A 23,360-nucleotide genomic window follows, 5' to 3' on the forward strand; every position below is an offset into this window, starting at 1 on the left:
AAAAAATAAATCGGACTTAAATCGGGCTCGGGCTCATAATTACAGTTAATGTGTCGGACCGGGTTAAATTTTTTGGGCCCGATCTAAGCTCTAGCGTGCGTCTCTCCCCCGACTTTCCCAACAAAAATCCCACCCCCTCTCAGAAAATACATAAAGCTGATATTACTGAGCTATATGTGTTTAAAAGCAGCCTATTAAAATGGTACAATGGTATTGCTCAGTTCAACGTGTTGGGAAATCGGGCATTTTGTCCCGTGTCAGCATTTATTCAACAGTTAATAACCTCAACATTCAAAAAGTAAATATTATTCAGCCAATAAAGTGTAGGTCTATGTATCTATGTAGCGATCGCATAAGTTTTATGTTCAACATGTTAAAAAAAAAATCGAGAGTGGGTAAATGATGACAGAATTGTCATTTATCGGTGATCGTAGGCTAACAAAACACAAAGAAAAATCACTCACTGCCCTTGACTGAAGAACTTTAATACAGTTGCTTTAATAAGAGTCGATGTATAATTTATTTATATAGTGTTTTATTTTAATATTTGTTAATTCAGTTTCTTGAATGCTACTGGTAAATACACCTACTGTACCTGAAAATTAAAGTGTGTTTTATCTGTATATTATGTGTATTTGTAACATGCAGCTTTTTTAATAACAAAGAATAAAAAATGACAGATTTTTATCTTTGCTCAATTTGGCCTAAACATCTGCCATTCTTTTAATTTTATATTTTAATTTTAAGATGTAGGTGACTTTGTTTCTTCAGTAGAACACAAACCAAGATTTTTAACTCAAACTTTTCACAGATTCCCAACTTTTGAGCCTAATCGACTGAAGTTATGGTTGCTTGCTAACTAGTTTAGTTTGGTTTTGTCATGAGTAGCTGACAAGTTACAGGTTCAAGGAAACTTCTCCAACATGAGGTTTATTTAGATGCACCTAAACTTTAGCAGTCAAAAATAGACAACTGCAAAAGAGACACTTCAACTCTTATTTCTCTAAATAAAATCCCCATGTTTCTCACAATGACCATAGAGACACATACAACCTCCATGGAAAATAAAGTGATCGTTTTCTTTTAGTGGTTTGCATCATAAGAATGCACTATTAAAGATGATCTGAGTGACCTATACATGGATGGTGAGGATGAGGAAACTGTGTTAGAACAAAATCTCTCCTTTAATGTGGTTTGTGTGTTTTTTCATTGAATGGGAACAACCATAGTTGCACTGTACAACACCACGTCATTTTTTTCATTTTCTCCCATAATTATGGTTTTTGTGGAGAATGTAGGAAATAGCTGCGGTGTAACTACATGATAACTGGACAAGGTCCAAACATGCATGTTAACATACATATCACATATTTTCTGTAGACGCATTTTAATGTATTCGTTTGGCAGATGCTTTTATCCAAATAATTATTTTTTTAGCACATTCAGGCATTGATATTAAAATAAATACAAAGGTCATATTTGTGAAACACTATAATTGTATAAACCTATTACTGTACAAAGTAAAACCAGCATAACATATTGTAATGATCATGGGCTTTGGACTGCATCCTGAATGCCTCGGATTACATAAGATATTTTTACAAACCGAATTTGCAAAACTCAAACTGTCTTTCCTTTTATCATTGTGTTTATGTGTTTTTGTGATTTTGAGAAGTCCTGTCTATGGAAACAACTGTTTCATCACATTTCTCATGATCATGTGGGAGGTGACTTTTAACATTTTTTGGTTTCATGTATTGCAACATCTTGAGTCAAAGCTGGACAATGTAAAGGTTGGTGTGATGTAAATCTGCTTGTGTGGTTTTGGACTGGGTGTGATTACGTGCTCATTCACCCGAAGTGAAATGCAGATTTTTTTTTTTTTGTGGGTGGACACTAAATGAAAGCTACAGTACACTTAAAAAAATTACAAAACTTGTTGAAGATCAGATCTTGAAAGACTGAAAGCTCTGATATCATCCTCTCACCTGCACACAAATAAAGAAGTTTCACTGGACCTGTCATCATATAAAAGGTAGGTTTTTAGATATGGATTTACTTTAAACTCTATTTTGTATATTGATTATTGCAATTACTATTTTATTTATGACAACACTAATCTTATACCTGATATCTGTCAAATATTTTGATCATTTGATGTTGTTTATTACTAGTAAAACCCATACATTTGCTATCATTCTTATGTCAATTTTACATCTGAATCTTATGAAATAAAAAAAAATACTATCACTTTTTGTCTGATGAAAGTTCAGCTTTGCATCACATAATTAAATTATATTTTAAAGCATGTTAAAATAGAAAAGCGTTATTGTAAATACCAATAAATTTCACAATATTACAGTTTCATGTATTTTTGATTAAATAATGCATCCGTGATGAGCATATGAGACTTAAAAATGTTGTTTAATTATTGCTCTATATTCATTTTAAGAATTATTGTAATTCTTAATATTCCTGTTCTCCCATGTTGTATTTTCCTTCAAAAGTCTTCTCATTTCCAGGTCAGCATGGGCGACTGGGGATTCCTCTCCAAGCTTTTAGACAAAGTGCAGTCTCACTCAACCAACATTGGGAAAGTGTGGCTTACGGTTCTGCTGATCTTCAGAATAATGGTTCTTGGCGCTGGACTGGATAAAGTCTGGGGAGATGAACAGTCCAACATGGTGTGCAACATCAACACTCCTGGTTGCTTGAACGCGTGCTATGACCACATCTTCCCCATTTCCCACATGCGATTCTGGGTGCTCCAAATCATCTTTGTGGCAACGCCAAATCTGGTCTACCTCGGCTACGTTCTGCACGTCATCCACAAGGAAAACAAACTGAGGCAGCATTTACAAAACCAGGCAGAGAAGCGTGGCGTAAAACTTCCCAAATACACTGATGACAACGGGAAGATTTATTACAAAGGGAGCCTGCTGGGTTGCTACATGTTGAGTCTCCTTGTGACCCTTTTGTTTGAGGCAGGGTTCATTGTGGCCCAGTACTATTTAATTGGCCTTTGGATGCCCACACAGCTAGACTGTAAGGTAAAACCTTGTCCTGCAATCGGTGTGCATTGTTTTACATCCCGGCCAACTGAAAAGAGCGTCTTCATCATCTTCATGCTCATTGTGGCGTGTGTGTCTTTAGCTTTGAATCTCGGAGAGATGTTTTATCTGATGGGTCGTAGAGGCGAACAGAAGAGAAGGACACCGGCAGTGGCTGAGATGCAGAAATTAACTCCCACTGAAACATTTTGCTGAAAGAAAAAAAATCACATTTCCCTTACAGCTTACTGTATCTACTAACTTTGTGATGTCAACTCTTTGTACTTGTTTAATAAACCATTATTGTATTGGTTTAAGGAAACAAATTATGCTTTTTCTCTAATTCAGTTTCAACTAGTGACTTAAAAATCTCCACACGTTTAGAGATCATTACTTTTTAAGGAATGTCTTCAGTCCCACTTTTCCAAACATTCATGCATTTGGAAAATGACTACAACTTTTACTTTTACCACTACTACTACACTCTTAAAAATAAAGGTGCCTCAAAAGGTTCTTCAAGTGATGCCATGGAAGAACCATTTTTGGTTCCAGAAAGAGGCTCTTTAAAGAACCATTTCTTGCTTACCTTTTTATAATCTGAAGAACCTTATTTGCCACAAAGAACCTTTTGTGAAACAGAAAGGTTCTTTATGGAACCATTTATACAAAAAGGTTCTTCTATGGCATCGTGAAGCACCTTTATTTTTAAGAGTGTACAACAATCATTAGAATGTTAATGCACATGCTTATGAGTTTTTACATTGTTTATGTATGTTTTATCAGTTTTATATTAGTTTTGTATTAATAATAGGCTTTCACTGGTGTGGTAGCCTACCTTTTCAAACCTTGTATCATATTTATCCATAAACAGTGTGTTAAATGTACATATTAGTAGCTAAATGGTACCGAAATTGTGCAGTTTAGTACCTTTCATAAGGTAGGCCTAACGCATATATAGTGACAAATTTTGTACTTTTTCTGAGTGTGCATTCGGCGATTACGAACGTAATTATTGTGAATATGATATGTGTGCAAATATAAATACACACAAAAACAACAGCCAACCGTGTTGTTCATGAGGTGCAATAGAAATGGTTAGTTAGACATTTTTAAATAATGCGAGTGAGATAAATGTAACCCTGGACCACAAAATCATAAGTAGCACGGGTATAAATTAATAACAATACATTGTATGGGAAAAAAATTATTGATTTTTCTTTTATGCCAAAAATAATTAGGATAATAGCCTAAGTAAAGATCATGTTCCATGAAGATATTTTGTAAATTTCTACCATAAATATATCAAAACTTAATTTTGATTAGTAATATGCATTGCTAAGAACTTCATTTTGGACAACTTTAAAGGCGATTTTCTCAATATTTTGATTCTTTTGCACCCTCCGATTCTAGATTTCCAAATAGTTGTATCTTGACTAAATACTGTCCTATCCTAACAAACCTTACATCAATGGAAAGCTTATTCAGCTTTCAGGTAGCGAATCTCGAAAAACTGAGTTTTGACTAGTTTTGTGGTCCAGTGTCACAAATTGTGAACCGGGAAAAGTCTGTGGGACTTGCATTGCTGGTATGTCTTTCCACCACAGGGAGGCGTATGGAGATCACAAATCATTGGAAAAATCCGAAAACACAGACACCAATGCATTTTCAATGCATAAAATAACACTTCAGACAAATCAATACAATATTTATAGCCGTGCAGTGCATGTTGTGTTTAGGAAAAAAAAAAAAAAAAATGCTTGACATTTTAATAAGTTATTGACATTTTTACAGTTACAGTATTTTTCGTTGTTGTGCTTCAAGTATTCCCATTAAGGAATAGTTCACCCCTTTAAAAATAAATAAATGAATAAATAAATAAATAAAAATAAAAAATGTTAATTTAGTAACAAGACACCCGAGAAACAACGTTTGTATTATTGACGTAAAATCTGGCGTGACACGTCAGACGCCATGTTTGAACATTTGTGAATTAAAAACCTAAAATAGACGCATATTTAAATTCAAATGAAAAAAAAAAAAAAATAGATTCCAACAGCACATGAAACGTATGAAATACTTTTATAATACCTTAAGACCGTCGTTTGGGGAGGTTTGGAACAACGTGACGGTGAGTAAATGATAGTAGAACTGTTTGGATATGTTTGGATGCTCCTTTAATTCTTTGCTGAAATTTATAAAACTAACAAGTCCAAATGTAGGCTAAGCTACATGTCTACAAACACATCACTAGCTGAGTATTCCTAACCAGAAAAACAACGTAGTTACGTTATTTACAAAGGTTTTAACGCGTAATTTAAACTACTGAAAAATAGTTCATGATTAAAAAACAATATGTAAGGGCTAAAATTAGCATGAGCTATCAATAAAACAAACAGCCGAATACACTAACACTGCTCTCATAATTTCAGTACATGCGGTTTGCTACAGAGAGAAGAATGTATTTATGAAAATATGAATGTAGTGTGTAGTGAACTATTGAATGAACGAAAATTCTGCTTTAAGACAATTAAAGCATCAGTTAAGACATAAATGATAAGTCATATGGCAAGTCATTATTTTAATAAAGGTTAAAAGATAAATACAGTCCATATAAAATTACCTGAAATGCCCTGTAGCACCATGCAGATGTTCATCAACATTCATTCTGATGCAAAACATTGTTCAAAATACATACAATAATTTCACAGAAACAGTGCAAAACAAAATGATCACAAAATGGCTTGAATTTGATTACCCACATCCTACATTCATTTAGCTATGGACAAGCCTGCAACATCTTTTCAGCCTTAAGTTTAGGTAGACTTTGAAGTTCCAGCAATGTACATCTTAGATCCGTTTAAACCTTGAGAGAACGTGCTCATCGTTTTTTCGACCTGCGGCATATCAGATAGAGCATCTCGATCACGTTCAGAAGCAGAGAGATACACGACACCACCAGCATGAAGATGATAAAGATGGTTTTCTCTGTGGGACGAGACATGTAACACTCAACTGTATGAGGGCATGGAGACTGGCTGCATTCTATTTTAGGGATCATTATGAAACCGTAAATATAATACTGGCCTGTAATAAACGCAGCCTCAAGCAAGATCTTAGCAATGAGGCTGGTTAGGTAACTACCTAACAATTGGCCCTTGATTATAACTTTGCCATGGTCGTCGGTGTATTTGGTATGTTTGAGGCCTTGCTTTTCTGCATGGTTTTCCATCAGCTGTTTCAGTTTCTTTTCTTTGTGGAGGATATGCAGAACGTGGCCGAAGTAGAGAAGCGTTGGCGTGGACACAAAGATGATCTGAAGTACCCAGAATCGAATGTGGGAGATTGGAAAAGTGTGATCGTAACACACGTTCGTACAACCAGGTTGTTTGGTGTTGCAGATCATTTTTGATTGTTCGTCGCCCCACACCTTTTCAGCCCCGGCTCCGAGAACCATGATCCTGAAGACAAAGAGAACAGTGAGCCACACCTTCCCGATGACCGTGGAGTGAGACTGCACTTTGTCCAGCAGCTTGGAGAGAAAGCCCCACTCTCCCATGCTTGTGCCTGTAGTATCTTCTCTGCCGGGAAAACTAGGGGAGAAAGACAGTGTTTTGAGTGGTTGGGTTTTGATCTGTTAAAAGTCAATTTCACCTAAAAATGTATTTATTATTTATTCATATTTCATGATTATTTAACACGGTTATGAGAGTGGGTCCGTAATTGAATGTAAAATAAAACAGCATAGTCTTCACTCTAAGAATTAAACATGCTTTGTTTCTTATAAAAACTACAAAAGTCAAGTGCAGTGAGTGATTTTGTCTTTGTCTTTTGTTGTTTGATTAACATTAAGCACAGAGATGGCAGAAGGAATATTACTTGTGGCCACTTTAAGAGCTGCACGGAGCTGTTACACATGTACTTTCATTCTCAACTGTTTATGTAATTTGATGTTAACTGGCGATGGTTTATAGAAATAACCACCAAACGCCACATTTTGACACATATTTGCATGTATTTGACCGTTAAGGTACGCATCTTAAGCTAAATGTTCACTTTACTTGTCCGTGTTCTTTCTGTCTTTGAACGCATACACAGAAAATTGCAAATTCTCTTCCGTGCTTTTAAAAACACGACATCAAATAAACATTAATAAATCAAGCACGTCCCATTTTATGCAAGCCACGTTACGTGATTTTACTGATTTGCATGTGAAATTGGCCTTTTATAGAGGAGCGAAAGCGCACAAAGGGGGCGGAATCGAGAGCAATAATAATTTTATCTCGATTATTGTATTTTCAAAACCGTTTGAACCCAAAATCGAAACTGAATTTCGATTAATTGCACAGCCCTTCCCTAATATGCAAATGCACTGCAAAAATGAATTGTCTTGTTTTCCAGTACAGATATATAAAGATTCTTAAAGGGATAGTTCACTCAGAAATGAAAAAAAAATTGTCATAATTTACTCACCTCACCTCATTGTTTCAAAGCGGTATGAGTTTCTTATGTTGAACACAAAAGAAGATATTTTGAAGAATGCTGGAAATTAAACAGTTGATGGTCCCCATTGACTTCCATAGTATTTCTTTCCCTACTATGGAGGTCAATGGTACGGAAGCCCGTTTCCACACATTAATAAAATAATTTTAAAAAGGTTATTGCGACTTGTTATCTCACAATTTTGGCCTTTTGTCTCAGAATTGTGTGATACAAACTCACAATTCTGACTTTTTTTCTCAGAATTGTGAGATATAAATTTGCAATTGCAAGTTAATAAATCAGAATTGTGACAGCAATTCTGTGAACAAATCAGTCAGAATAAGTCAGAATCGCAATTCTGACTTTATTTCTCGCAATTGTGAGTTTATATCCAGCAATTCTGACTTTATATCTCGAAATTGTGAGTTTATGTCAAAAAAGCCAGAATTGTGAGATAAAAAGTTGCAATTCTGTGAACATATCAGTCTTTTTTTCTCCTCAGAAATGGACTATAACTCGCAATTGCGAGTTTATATCTCACAGTTCTGAGAACAAAGTCAGAATTGCAAAATACAAACTAGCAATTGTGAGAAAAAGAGTCAGAATTGCGAGATACAAACTTGCAATTGCGAGAAAATAAGTTAGAATCGCAATTCTGACTTTTTCTCACAATTGTGAGATTATATCCTGTAATTTTGACTTTATATCTAGCAATTCTGAATTTATAACTCAAAATTGTGAGTTTATATCTCACAGTTCTGAGAAAGAGTCAGAATTGCGAGATATAAAGTAGCAATTGTGAAAAAAAAGAGTCAGAATTGCGAGATACAAACTTGCAATTGCGAGAAAATAAGTCAGAATAGCAATTCTGACTTTATTTCTCGCAATTGTGAGTTTATATCCCGCAATTCTGACATTATATCTAGCAATTCTGACTTTATTTCTCGCAATTGTGAGTTTATATCCCGCAATTCTGACTTTATATCTAGCAATTCTGACTCTATATCTTGAAATTGTGAGTTTATGTCAAAAAAGCCAGAATTGTGAGATAAAAAGTTGCAATTCTGTGAACATATCAGTCTTTTTTTCTCCTCAGAAATGGACTATAACTCGCAATTGCGAGTTTATATCTCACAGTTCTGAGAACAAAGTCAGAATTGCAAGATACAAACTAGCAATTGTGAGAAAAAGAGTCAGAATTGCGAGATACAAACTTGCAATTGCGAGAAAATAAGTTAGAATCGCAATTCTGACTTTTTCTCACAATTGTGAGATTATATCCTGTAATTTTGACTTTATATCTAGCAATTCTGAATTTATAACTCAAAATTGTGAGTTTATATCTCACAGTTCTGAGAAAGAGTCAGAATTGCGAGATACAAACTAGCAATTGTGAGAAAAAGAGTCAGAATTGCGAGATACAAACTTGCAATTGCGAGAAAATAAGTTAGAATCGCAATTCTGACTTTATTTCTCGCAATTGTGAGATTATATCCCGCAATTCTGACTTTATAACTCGCAATTGTGAGTTTATATCTCACAATTCTGAGAAAAAAGTGAGAATTGCAAGATACAAACTAGCAATTGTGAGAAAAAGAGTCAGAATTGCGAGATACAAACTTGCAATTGCGAGAAAATAAGTTAGAATAGCAATTCTGACTTTTTCTCACAATTGAGATTATATCCTGTAATTTTGACTTTATATCTAGCAATTCTGAATTTATAACTCAAAATTGTGAGTTTATATCTCACAGTTCTGAGAAAGAGTCAGAATTGCGAGATATAAAGTAGCAATTGTGAGAAAAAGAGTCAGAATTGCGAGATACAAACTTGCAATTGCGAGAAAATAAGTTAGAATAGCAATTCTGACTTTTTCTCACAATTGAGATTATATCCTGTAATTTTGACTTTATATCTAGCAATTCTGAATTTATAACTCAAAATTGTGAGTTTATATCTCACAGTTCTGAGAAAAAAAAGCCCGAATTATGAGATGTAAATTCGCAATTGCGAGAAAAAAGTCCTAATTGTGAGATAAAAAGTCGCAGATACCTTTTTTTTTTTTTAATTCAGTAGCGGAAGTTGGCTTTAATACAATGGGGACCAACAACTGGTTCTTCAAAATTCTTTAAAATATCTTCTTTTGTGTTCAACATAAGAAAAAACTTTTTGAGTTTGATAGGTTTGAAACGCCGTGAGGGTGAGTAAATAATGACAAACTTTTCATTTTTGGGCAAACTATTTCTTTATAATGTAATCAAGAGAAGCAAAATGATTTTAGATATTAAGTCTTGTTTTTCAAAACAAACATAAACCCCCGGTTTCACAGACAAGGCTTAAGCCTAGTCCTAGAAAAATGTATGACAAGAAAAGTAACTGTAACTGAGTTTTTAGATATTTATAGTGGAAAACCTAAGAAAGAAACACATTTTTTTGCAGTGTGTTATTATTTTTAGGTAGATTTTTTTGACATTATGCATTATGCAACTTCAAAATAGAGAAAAAAACACCAAAAAATTCTCATTAATAGAATATATCAAAGACTTCATGCTATATGTTAGTTTTGTGACAGGAGCAGAGACAAATTTTAGTCATTATTTAATGATAATGTTAAATAACACCTCAGACATATTCAGATTAATACAATACTTGTAGCTGTGATTTTTTTTCTTTTCCAAATTTTATTTCTAAAAAAAAAACTTATTTTAAAAAGAAAAAAAAAACATGACATGACCATTTCAATCTTCAAAATGTGCTCCATATTATGTGATTCATAGTCATGTACTTCGTATCTAATTCCAATCAAGGAATAGTTCACCCAAAACATGGTTTTCAATTTTCCATGGGTGAAATTTTAGTCATTATTCAATGACCAATGCCTGCTGACTGCCATCAATGTCATAACACAATAAAGTCATAAAAAATGTTTGAATCTGCACATGGGCCACATGTGAGTTTCGGTAGAGGCACAAGATTGTCAGAGAATACTTAAATAATGGTAACACTTTACAATAAGTTTCATTAGTTAACATTAGTTAACTACATTAGTTAACATCAACTAACAATGAACAATACTTCTATAGCATTTAATAATATTAGTATAATGCTAATTTCAGCATTCACTAATTAAAATCACAAGTTGTGTTTGTTAACATTAGTTAACGCACTGTGAACTAACATGAACAAACAATGAACAACTGTATTTTTTATTAACTAGCATTAACAAAGATTAATAAATACTGTCATAAATATATTGTTCATTGTTCATTCATGTTAGTTAATACATTAACTAATGTTAACAAATCGTCACTTTAGAATTATAAGGTTTTATCTGCATTCTGAGCACTTTCGAGAAATTGAGCTTCAAAGTTTATGCATTCCATAGACTTCTGTATATAGAACCATTTTTGTTTTCTAAAAAAAGGCCCCAAAATGTACATAGCTTACAAAAGAAACATCAAATAATGTAAATAAGTTGTCACAGAATAAGAATATGTGAATAACTCAATTTTGACAAAAATGTCAGATAGAACCTTATAATTCTAAGGTGACGAAATGACACCTTATTGTAAAGTGTTACCTAAATAATTATGTATTAAAAAAGAAACCATAGTACGTTTGTGGGCTGTGACAACAATCCGACGTTCAGAATCTAAGAGCGTTCAAGGTGCGGTGTTAAAATCTGTTTAAAACACATTATGCAAACAAAATATGAATTTGAATTAAACATCAAAACATTCACTTGAAGAAATAATGAGTTGCACTTCAATTGATTAAATCTAAAAGGATTCTTTGACAATAAACTGTTCCAGGCATTCTAGGCAATAAATTACATTTGTGTTTCAATGACAAAGAGAAAAGAAAGTGCAACTAGCAAGCAGATGTTTCAAGATACTTAATATTGTAACAATGTGAGTGACTGACTTTTTCAACCTAGCATTTAGTTTGAAAGAGTGAATGGTTAACACTCAGGATTTACCCAAATCCATCTGTATCTGTATAACACAATTAGATTAGAATCGGTTGTGTTACTTGTTTAGAACCTTTAACTAATTAAACAAGATCACATATAAATTAGCAAATAAATCCATAGATACATTTAAAATACATAAAATGTATAGTTTTACCTGTGACAGCTTGCGTCTCAGTGCAGTGCTGATTGACTCTGTTGCTCAATGATTAAATGGCATGTGTCAGGTGTAAAGATTGAACTTCAGTGCACTGGATTTCACAATGTCTTTTTTTTTTTTTTTGGCTGCCACCTTCCTCTTGACATCTGATTAAAGTTCCATGGCCATATTTGGGATAACAAGATAAAATTGAGCCCAAAGTTAATTATTAATCACGTTCAAGAATCTAAGAGAGATACATACATGTGAGACAAGATCTCTGTACCTTTGTATTCTCACGTAGCACATGAATAGATAAATAAAAAGAACTTGGCACAATATATTGATTTGTCGTCAATGGTGATTCATAACGTTACTGGAATTTCTGTACTAGGAAGTAAAACCGCTGTGTTTTTAATGTTTTATCATGAGAGAAGAGAACTGAATAAATATTCCCTTGACATGCACAAGAGAAGGAGCTTTAATAACATAATGAATCCTTGAGTTTTAGTAGAGTATTTATCATCTGAGCTGTAGTTATGCTACGCCAGAGTCATTACAAAGAACAGTGATAAAAATCAGCAGCGTGCTCATATTCGAGATATGCGAGAACAACATATATCAACTTAAAGATAAAGCGACTTGCAGTGCAACTGCAGAGGAAAACTCATAAAAGTCTCTTTTATAAATGATTTCAAACATGATTCTTAAATTAAAGCACTGACATTGTATTCATTATGTGTCTTTGTGCAGAAACATACAGTGTTTTTTAAGTTAAAGAGCAATCTGTAATTATTCAAATGTTTTATTCATTCCTAAATATTGTTATTTAAAGGAGTAGTTCACTTTCAGAACACAAATTTACATATAATGTACTCACCCCCTTGTCATCCAAGATGTTCATGTCTTTCTTTCTTCAGTCGTAAGGAAATTATGTTTTTTGAGGAAAATACTTCAGGATTTCTCTCCATATAATGGACTTCTATGGTGCCCCCGAGTTTGAACTTCTAAAATGCAGTTTCAAAGGGCTCTAAACGATCACAGCTGAGGAAAGAAGGGTCTTATCTAGCAAAACGATCGGTTATTTTCTAAAAAATTATTTTCTAAATTTATATACTTTCTAACCTCAAATGCTTGTCTTGTCTAGCTCTGTGTGTGCTCTGTGTAGAGATTAAAAATTATATAAATTGTAAATGTTTTTAGAAAATAACTGATCGTTTCGCTAGATAAGACCCTTCTTCCTCGGCTGGGATCATTTAGAGCAGTTTGAAGCTGCATTTAAACTGCATTTTAGAAGTTCAAACTCGGGGGCACCATAGAACTCCATTATATGGAGAGAAATCCTGAAATGTTTTCCTCAAAAAGCATAATTTCTTTAAGACTGAAGAAAAAAGCATAATTTCTTTAAGACTGAAGAAAGAAAGACATGAACATCTTGGATGACAAGGGGGTGAGTACATTATCTGTAAATTTTTGTTCTGAAAGTGAACTACTCCTTTAACAGCACAAAGCAAACTGGAAAAGATATCTTGCAAAAAAAAAAAAAAAAAAGAAACTTCTGTTGATTTAAAAGTTTTATTTCAAAGAAGGATATTGTCTTTATGTTGTCTTAACATGAGTTTACATTCAGAATACACATTACTAAATTAGTTTCTTTGTAGCGCAAAATATGGCTAAAGAAAATGACAACATCACACAAACAAGACATTGGGACAGTGCTTGAGTCACTTACTGACTCTTAATACATATATTTACACACAATAGGCCTATATACAGTACATTTGTTTTCACCATAGTATATCAAAACGATCCAATTAAGAGTCAAACATGCATTGTACACAAAATGATCATAAAATAATTAAATAACACTCAGTTTAAAATCAGTATCAAACCAATACATTTTTTTCAAGTGCGTAAATACTGGAGACTGTACACTCTTAAAAATAAAGGTGCTTTAAAAGGTTCTTCAAAGCAATGCCATAGAAGAACCATTTTTTAGTCCCATTCAATCAAAGGTTCTTTAAAGAACCATCTCTTTCTTACCTCTTAATAAATATGAAGAATCTTCTTTCACCACAAAGAACCTTTTGTGAAACAGAAAGGTTCCTCAGATGTTAAAGGTTCTTCTATGGTATCGTGAAGCACCTTTTTTTAAGAGTGTAGAGATGTTTTTTTCTAAAAACTTGGCAGATTTGTAAAATTTCTGAGATAAAGTCTAAATCTAATGATCTTCCATTAATTGTTTCTCTTCTTTCGCCCCATCCAGGCTTCCTCCAAGACTCTGTCCGCTCTCGTACTGCTTGTTGATTTTGTTTTGCTTCAGAGCGTCTTCAGAGTTCATCCAGGATGATGGCAAACTTGCAGGGTTTTTAGCCGAAGTGATGTTATGCGTGCGTCTCTTGTTGTTTCGGCATCTGAGCCTGGTGCACAGCAGGTAAAACACCTCTATGACATTCAGTAACAGAGACACACAAGCTACCACTAGCATAAAGATGATAAAGATGGTCTTCTCCGTTGGACGGGACATGAAACATTCTACAGTGTACGGGCAAGGAGATTGGGAACATGTAAACTTTGCGATCATTACAAAGCCATATAAATAATACTGTCCAACAATGAACCCAATCTCCAGGATGATTTTGAAAAACAACTGGGTTAGATAGCTGCCGAGAAGGTTTCCTTTAATTTTGATGTGGCCGGTTTCATCTGTGTATTTGGGTGTCTTTAACATGTGGCCTTCACCAAGAGTTTGTATTTTCTCCCTGAGTTTTTTCTCTTGGTGAATGACCTGCACCGCATGACCCAAGTAGACCAAAGTTGGAGTGGATACAAATAGGATCTGCAAGACCCAGAAGCGGATGTGTGAGATGGGGAACTGCCAGTCGTAGCACACGTTCTCGCAACCGGGTTGCAATGTGTTGCAAACCAAACTAGATTGTTCATCACCCCAGACGTTCTCCGCCGCTGCTCCCAGCACCAGGATCCTGAAGATGAAAAGGACGCTCATCCATATCTTGCCGATGACGGTGGAGTGAGACTGTACTTTGTCTAATAATGCCGAGAGAAATCCCCAGTCTCCCATGTTTGCTGATGCTCAGACTTTCCTATAAAAGGGACATAAGAAAGGAAGCAGGTGAAATACAAAGTCCAATAGGTATAACTTAATCAATAAGCCTTTAAATAATGGACTTCATTAATGATATACTATTAATAGATTAATACACTTAATAATTAATAACTCATTCAAACAAGTTCAGTTACTGTGTCCATAAGGAAAAGCAAGACATGAAAAAAGTTATACAGGTTAAAGAGGTTTTATTAATACATTCAAGTGTTAAAGTATATAGTTTTGAAACTATATCAAATGCATTAACAATTGCAAAACATTAACATATGGTGTAAGCAAAACATAAAAATAAACATAAATTCATTATAAATTTTAATAACTTTATTTGATATTTCTGATTCTTATTTACTGAATAAACACCTGTGGCTACTGGTACTCCAAAATTCATTTACAATAAATGCCTGTTAAATCATCCTGTAAAACTTTACTATGTTAAAAACGTCTTGTAAAACCTAAAACATTTTACTGTGTTAAAACATACAATGTTTAAAGTGTTTATTAAGTGAACACTGGATTGAGTCTGATTAGTCAGATTCTACTCATTTTTATTTAATTTATTTTTAAATATTGTTTTTTACATCACAAGGCAAACAGCTTTCCTATATTCTATTTAAAACAACATATGCTTGAATAAAAATGTACAAACAATGTAATATTGATTTCACACTTACCTTTAGTGAGTTTCACCTCTTCCTATTAGAAACTAAGCTGCATACAAAGTGATAGCTGACAATGTTGAACCTTGATTTTTGGGCTTTACTAAGATTGTGTAATAGCTGAAAGCGGCCTGCTGTCACGTTGTCCAACGGAAAGCAATGAAAGAAGCAGATCTTGAACACAAGTACGCAGGAGTGCCACATTAATGATTGAAAGACTTGTAAGTGTCTAACCCACACAACTAATATTTTATTTTATTCTAATTAAAATAATAGTATCTATTCATTTATTTTTATTATATATATACACTACCAGTCAAAAGTTTTAGATTTAAAATTTGTAATGTTTTTAAAGAATTATTTTCTGCTTCCCAAGCCTGCATTTATTTGATTCAAAATACAGTGAAAGCAGTCATATTGTGAAATATTTTCACAATATGATTATATTTTCTATTTGAATATATTTTAAAATGTAATTTATTCCTGTGATCAAAGCTAAATTTTCAGCATGATTACTCCAGTCTTCAGTGTCACATGATCCTTCAGCAATCATTCTAACATGCTAATTCGCTATTCAAGAAACATTTTTATTAGTAGTAGTATTTAAACAGTTCAGTACATTTTCAAAATTCGTTGATCTTTTGTAACATTACATTATATCATTAAAAGGCTTGGAGTCACTATGTTTTTTGGGAAAAAAGTTATAGAAATTTTTTTATTTAAATTTATTTAGCAAGGATGCTTTAAATTGATCAAAAGTGATTATTGATAAAGACATTTATAATGTTACAAAAGATGTTGCAGATAAATGGCCTTCTAAACTTTCTAGTCATCAAAGAAACAAAAAAAAAAATCTACTCAGTTGTTTTCAACATAACAATAATAATAAATGTTTTTAGCAACAAATCAGAATATTAGAATGATTTCCAAAGTATCATGTGACTGGAATAATGGTGCTAAAAATTCAGCTTTGAAATCACAGGAATAAATTACATTTTAAAATATATTCAAATAGAAAACAGTTACTTTAAATATTAAACATATTTCAAAATTGTACTGTTTCCATTGGACTTTGGATCAAATAAATGCAGGGTTGGTGAGTAGAAGTGACTTTTTAAAAAACATTAAAAATCTTACTGTTCAAAAACTTTTGACTGGTAGTGTATATATTAACAAAGTACTTTAATACTTTTATTCAGCAAGCAAATTAAGCAAATCAAGTAAATACACCTATAAAGTTACATCATATCTTATGAATACTGTTCTTTTGAATCCTGAAACAAAATCATGATTTCTACAAAAATATTAAACAGTACAACTGTTTTTGACATTGATAATAACAGTTTCTTCAGCACTAAATCAGCATATTAGAATGATTTCTGTAGGATCATGGCTGCTGAAAATTCTTGAATAAATTATATATTCGAACATATTAAAATAGAAACCTGCCTTTTTTAAAAGTGTAATAATAGTTCACAATATTACTGTTTTTGAGAGTGCTTTTAAAAAACACACAAAATAATCTTGCAGACACTGGTTTATTTAAATAAAACAGAAACAGAAGAGCTTTTCTTTAACTGAAACCATCTACCATAAAAACCTATAAAAAAACACAAATGAAAACAAAGGTTTTTAGCAATACTGCATTATTGATTTGTTAAACAGAGAGAGAGGGAATCTTGCAGACACCAGTTTATTTATATTATTTTTTCTAAATACAGAAACTGAACAGAAATACCTGAAAAAAAAAAAAACAGTATGACAGTTTTAAAGCTTTCGTTTACTCGAACACTTCTAGAGTACAAATTCCGACTTAAATGGGGGAAAAAACACACAAAACGAAAACACAAATTTTCAGCAATACTACATTATTGATTTGTTAAACAGAGAGATTGGGTCATAGCATGCTTGAAGTTTGGGAATCTCGACCGTGCACGAGTCACTTGAATCGGTGGCTGTTTGCTCAAGTTGACCGTGTGAAAGCCTTTGTGTACAGAGACCTGCTGATCAGATACGGACCTCTTGCATGTCAGCACTGTGGTCCTCTGAAGCCACGCTCTTGGTTGCCTCATTGCCAAGTTCCCTCCCTTGAAGCTCCAGCTCACGGTTCATCCAGTTCTGAATAACCTGATGTGTAGCCTTGAAGTCCTTCCTGTTCATAACCGGGGTCACTGGAGTCATGGTGTAGTTCCTTTTGCGGCTGAGACATTGGTTGATCTTCTTGGCGCAAAGATACAAGATCTCAATCACATTTAGGAGTAGAGAGACGCAGGCCACCACCAGCATGAACCAAATAAAGACGCTTTTCTCAGTAGGCCTCGACAAGAAACAGTCCACCTTGTTAGGACAAGGAAAACGGGCGCAGATGTATTGGGGATAAAGAGTGAAGCCATAAATATAGTACTGGCCATAGATGAAACCCACCTCTAAAAGTATCTTGCAAAGCACACTCAGAATGTAGCTTCTCAAGAGACACCCCCGAATTTTGACCTTCCCATTGTCCCTGCAGTACTTGGGAAATTTGTAGCCTTTCTTGAGGAATAGATTGATTTGCTCATTCTGAGGGTCTTTATGCATCATCTCTCTCACTTTTTTTTCAACGTGGATGATGTGGACGACGTGGCCCAGGTAGGCCAGAGTAGGTGTGGACACGGAGATGATCTGCAGCACCCAAAAACGAATGTGTGAGATGGGGAACGCGTGGTCGTAGCAGACGTTCTCGCATCCCGGCTGCAGTGTGTTGCAGATGAAGTCCGACTGTTCGTCACCCCACACTCTATCGGCCCCGGCGCAGAGGACTAAAATCCTAAACACAAACAGGACAGTGAGCCAGATTTTTCCCACCACCGTTGAGTGTGCCTGGACCCTATCCAGCAGTCTTCCGAGAAAGTCCCACTCACCCATTTCTAATGTTAATTGGATTCCTGAAAGAAAAGACATTATTGTTAATTGGACAAAGCAGTTCGGTTGCAACTTACATGCATAATTTGTTTTCACATATTTTATGCAAGCACTATAGATGGATTCAGAAAATACTGTCTTTATCGTCAAGTCAGGAGACTAACCATAACGTACATGGGAACCAAGGTTTTTGCACTGAAAACCCAAAACATTGATAATGACTGCACAATACTCTTTTCTGTCTTCAACTCAGCTTGGTGCTTTTTAATAGTCTGCATAAGAAAGGATTTTTTAAATACTTTGGGTTTCCCTACATTTCAGACCACATTACATATAATTGTTTTTGGAGGTGCAACGTTTTATTTTAATATTAGTTATTAGTTATTAACAATGTTGGGGGTAATCAAGTAACGTGAGTTACGTAATCAGAAAGTTATAATAAATACATTTATAATGTTACAAAAGATTTATGTTTCAGATAAATGCTGGTCTTCTGAACTTTCTGTTCATCAAAGAAACCTGTAAAAAAATTCTACTCAGCTGTTTTCAACAAAATAATATTAATACATTTTTTTTTAGCAGCAAATCAGAATATTAGAATGATTTCCAAATAGTAAAAAAAAAATCTAAATTGTACTGTACTTTGGATCAAATAAACACAGGCTTGGTGAGCAGAAGAAACTTTTTAAAAAACATAAAAAAAATTACTGTTCAAAAACTTTTGACTGGTAGTGTATATATAACCAAAGTACTTTATTGCTTTTATTTAGCAGGCAAATTAAGTCAATTAATCAAAAGTTACACTACATACATTTGTAAAGTTATAAAAGATTTTTATTTCATATGAATACTGTTCTTTTGAACTTTCTATTCATCAAAGAAAAAAAATCCTGGAAAAAAAATCATGATTTCTACAAAAAATAAGCAGTACAGCTGTTTTTGACATTTACATTATTTATTTATTACATTTCAGATCACATTACATATAATTGTTTTTGGAGGTGCAAAGTTTTATTTTAAGATTAGTTATTTAACAGTGTTAGGGGTAACGCATTACAAGTAATGCGAGTTACGTAATCAGAAGTAACGCATTACTTCATTACGCAGTTACTTTTTAAAAAAGTTAACACCAGTTACTTTTTGTTTCCTTTAGATATTTGATCCCATTTAATTAACCAATGTCTTTGCTGCTGACCTCTGTTGATCCAATTCAACCATACTAATTAGCAAAACTTACTTTAGATTAACAAACATTTGTGCTTAATTTTTCTCATTGCTAACGAGTGTTGAACTTACTTTTCCTACAGTTCTCCTGTACAGATGTGCATTTACTTTTCCTTCAGCCTTAGGCTTATTCATTTCACTTTTTGGTGTGAAGTAGCATTTACATTTGCTAAAAATCATAGCTTTTATATTAAAAACAAACAAGCAAGCCCTGCCCAGATTTAAAAAGTAACGCAAAAGTAATGTAATGCATTTCTTTCCCTAAAAAGTAACTAAGTAATGTAGTTAGTTACTTTTTTAGGGAGTAATGCAATATTGTAATGCATTACATTTTAAAAGTAACCCAACACTGGTTATTTAAATTGGAGGTTAAGTTGAACATGCCTTTTCTTTTTTCATATGCATCCTTCTTTTTTTTTTCTTTTTGCAACACTGCCATTGAAAAGTTTGGGGTTGATAAGACTCTTTCGGTCGCCAAGGCTGAATTTGATCAAATATGCATTAAAACAGTAATACAGTAAAATACTGTAAAATAATACATTTTATTCCTGTGATGCAAAGATAAATTGTCAGCATCATTACTGCAGTCTTCAGTCTCACATGATCCTTCAGAAATCATTCCAAAATGCTGATTTGCTGCTCAAGAAACATTTATTATTGTCAATGTTGAAAAGAGTTGTACTGCTTAATTTTTTTTTTCAGAATCCAAAACATGGATTGATTTGAAAAACATTACAAATGCATTTTCTTTCAAAAAACCTTCAAACTTTTGAACAGTAGTGGAAATAAATAAAGAGAGATATCATAAACAAGCATTTCAGTGATAAATAACAAACAACTATTCATTTCACTTACCAAATATAAGTAGACAGAGAAAGAAGTTTCACCCGCTCGACAATGGCTCGAATGGAGATGTGTGTAACAGGTTTTCTCCTAGCCTTCATCTCCCTATCGAAAAGGCAGCTTTTGAAACAAAACAAAGATTCATTTATCACATTATCTGTGTGGAGACTCCTACCAATTTTCAGCCTTGACACCTGCTGGGGACAGTTGCATAAACGTAGCTTCTATGTTAAAGGGCAGCTTTTGAAACAAAACAAAGATTAATTTATTACATTATCTGTGTGGAGACTTCTACCAGTTTTCAGCCTTGACACCTGCTGAGGCCAGTCGCATAAACTTTTAGCCTCTATAGTTCAACCAGTTCAACCCATAATGCCTTTGTTCATCTTTGGAACACAAATTAAGATATTTTTAATAAAATTCAAGAGCTTTCCATGGGTCCTTCCACATTCAAGGCACAAAGGTACCAAGAACATTGACAAAATAGTCCATATGACATCAGTGGTTCAACTGTAATTTTATGAAAGTACAAGAATACTTTTTGTGTGCAAAACAAAACAAAACAAAACAAAACAAAACAAAACAAAACAAAACAAAACAAAACAAAACAAAACAAAACAAAACAAAACAAAACAAAACAAAAATAACGACTTGATTTAACAATTCTTCTCCCTTCCATTATGGAAAAATTAGCACAACACATGTGCATGCTTTCCTCTGCATGTAAACAAGGCGCAGCACATGCATGTTTCCATATTCAGAATTGTTGAATAAAGTTGTTTTTTGTGCACAAAAAAAAGTATTCTTTTCCTAAAATTACAGTTGAACAATTGATGTCACATGGACTATTTTATCGATGTTCATGGTACGTTTCTGGGCCTTAAATGTTAAAGGACCTGTGCTGTCTATGGAGAGTCAGAAAGCTCTTGGATTTCATCAAAAATACCTTAATTTGTGTTTCTGAAGATGAACGAACATCTTACAGGTTTGGAACAATATGTGAGAGAGTAATTAATGACTGAATTTTTATTTTTGGGTGAACTGTACCTTTAAGACAGTGTCTTAAGAACTACTCTGACCAATTAACAATTAGCCAAAAAGTAATCAGTCATATTTTTTGGATTCAACTTAGACTAATATTTGTTGTGATGTAGCAAAATAAAAAACTAAATAATAACCAGCCTTAAAAAAATTATTGACTAAGTTGTAAGACTACAGGTATGTGCCAAAAAATTAGAATATCGAGGGAAAGTCCATTTATTTCAATAATTTGTTTCAAAACGTGAAACTTGCATGTTATATTAGTTCACTACACACAAAGTGAAATATTTCAAGACTTTATTTGTTTCAATTTTAATGATTATGGATTAAAGACAAAAAAAATGCAGTATTTCACAAAATTAGAATTTTTCATGTGACCAATAAAAAAGGATCTTAAACTTCCTTTTGACAAAACCCCATAGATTTTCAATGGGGTTTAAGTCAGGCGAGTTTGCCAGCCAATCAAGTACAGTTATTCCATGACTATTAAACCAGGTACTGGTAGTTTTGGCTTTGTGGGCAGGTGCCAAATCCTGCTGGGAAATAAAATCATCATCTCCAAAAAGCTTGTCGGCAGCAGGAAGCATGAAGTGCTCTAAAATTTCCTGGTAGACAGCTGTGTTGTCTTTTATCAAGTCCACAGTCAATGGACCCACACCAGCAGATGACATGGCTCCCCAAACCATCACTGACTGTGGAAACTTCACACTGGACTTTAAGCAACTTGACTTTTGTGCCTTTCTGATCTTTCTCCAGACTCTGGGACCTTGATTTCCAAATGAAATCCAAAATTTGCTTTTATCTGAAAACAGGACTTGGGACCACTGGGCAACAGACCAGTACTTTTTCTCCTTAGCTCAACACAGATGCTTCTGACGTTGTTTTTGGTTCAGGAGTGGCTTGACGCATAATCAAGCGTTGTGAAGATGATGATTTTATTTTCCAGCAGGATTTGGCACCTGCCCACAAAGCCAAAACTACCAGTACCTGGTTTAATAGCCATAGAATAACAGTACTTGATTGGCTGGCAAACTTGCCTGACTTAAACCTCCTATGGGGTATTGTCAAAAGGAAGATGAGGGAACAGAGACCACGAAATGCAGACAAGCTGAAGGCCAATATCAAAGCAACTTGGGCTACCATAACACCTCAACTGTGTCAAAGGCCGATCGTCTCCATGCCATGCCGCCTTGATGCTGTAATTAGTGCAAAAGGAGGCCCAACAAAGTACTGAGGACATAATACAGTACATTAACACACTTTTCAGAAGGCCACCATGTGTTTAAGATGCTTTTTTTTTATTGGTTACATGAAATATTCTAATTTTGTGAAATACTGGATTTGTTTTTTTTTTTGTCTTTAATCCATAATCATTCAAATTGAAACAAATAAAGGCTTGAAATATTTCACTTTGTGTGTGGTGAACTAATATAACATACAAGTTTCACTTTTTGAAACAAATTATTGAAATAAATGTGACCCTGGACCACAAAAACTGGGGTATATTTGTAGCAATAGCCAAAAATACATAGTATGGGTCAAAATTATTGATTTTTCTTTTATGCCAAAAATCATTAGGAAATTAAGTAAAGATCATGTTCCATGAAGATTTTTTGTAAAACTCCTACTATAAATATATCAAAATGTAATTTTTGATTAGTAATATGCATTGTTAAGAACTTAATTTGGAGAACTTTAAAGGTGATTTTCTCAGTATTTTGATTTTTTTGCACCCTCAGATTCCAGATTTCAAATAGATGTAACTCGGCCAAATATTGTCCTATCCTAACAAACCATACATCAATAGAAAGCTTATTTATTGAGCTTTCATATGATCTACATCTCAGTTTTGTAAAATTTAACCTTATGACTGGTTTTGTGGTCCAGGGTCACAAATGGACTTTTTATCGATATTCTAATTTTTTAGAAA

General features: G+C 33.7%; 4 protein-coding genes across 4 annotated transcripts; 1 reads left to right on the plus strand and 3 right to left on the minus strand.

The window, feature by feature from the left end:
• The first annotated feature begins 2,528 nt into the window (after positions 1-2,528).
• Positions 2,529-3,339, plus strand: gja12.2 (gap junction protein alpha 12.2). Its single transcript, XM_073816540.1, has one exon. It carries the CDS (start codon positions 2,529-2,531, stop codon positions 3,264-3,266), a length of 738 nt encoding a protein of 245 aa, XP_073672641.1. The 3' UTR covers positions 3,267-3,339.
• A 2,274-nt stretch (positions 3,340-5,613) lies between these two features.
• Positions 5,614-11,768, minus strand: gja12.1 (gap junction protein, alpha 12.1). Its single transcript, XM_073852952.1, has 2 exons — positions 11,657-11,768; positions 5,614-6,640 (listed from the first exon to the last, which is right to left on the minus strand). The coding sequence occupies exon 2, from the start codon at positions 6,604-6,606 to the stop codon at positions 5,929-5,931; it is 678 nt and encodes a 225-aa protein (XP_073709053.1). The 5' UTR covers positions 6,607-6,640; positions 11,657-11,768; the 3' UTR covers positions 5,614-5,928.
• Positions 11,769-13,194: 1,426 nt separating this feature from the next.
• gja13.1 (gap junction protein alpha 13.1) lies at positions 13,195-15,575 on the minus strand. Its single transcript, XM_073816453.1, has 2 exons — positions 15,437-15,575; positions 13,195-14,742 (listed from the first exon to the last, which is right to left on the minus strand). Exon 2 carries the CDS (start codon positions 14,718-14,720, stop codon positions 13,860-13,862), a length of 861 nt encoding a protein of 286 aa, XP_073672554.1. The 5' UTR covers positions 14,721-14,742; positions 15,437-15,575; the 3' UTR covers positions 13,195-13,859.
• A 1,853-nt stretch (positions 15,576-17,428) lies between these two features.
• gja11 (gap junction protein, alpha 11) lies at positions 17,429-18,325 on the minus strand. The gene has a single exon (XM_073852991.1). The coding sequence runs from the start codon at positions 18,323-18,325 to the stop codon at positions 17,429-17,431; it is 897 nt and encodes a 298-aa protein (XP_073709092.1).
• Between the last annotated feature and the right edge of the window lie 5,035 nt (positions 18,326-23,360).

The sequence above is a fragment of the Garra rufa genome, chromosome 13 (assembly GCF_049309525.1).
Source record: "Garra rufa chromosome 13, GarRuf1.0, whole genome shotgun sequence".
Taxonomy (NCBI): domain Eukaryota; kingdom Metazoa; phylum Chordata; class Actinopteri; order Cypriniformes; family Cyprinidae; genus Garra; species Garra rufa.

Coding starts and splice junctions, on each gene's coding strand:
- gja12.2 (XM_073816540.1), top strand. CDS start 2,529: ATGGGCGACTGGGGATTCCTCTCCAAGCTTTTAGACAAAGTGCAGTCT.
- gja12.1 (XM_073852952.1), bottom strand. CDS start 6,606: ATGGGAGAGTGGGGCTTTCTCTCCAAGCTGCTGGACAAAGTGCAGTCT.
- gja13.1 (XM_073816453.1), bottom strand. CDS start 14,720: ATGGGAGACTGGGGATTTCTCTCGGCATTATTAGACAAAGTACAGTCT.
- gja11 (XM_073852991.1), bottom strand. CDS start 18,325: ATGGGTGAGTGGGACTTTCTCGGAAGACTGCTGGATAGGGTCCAGGCA.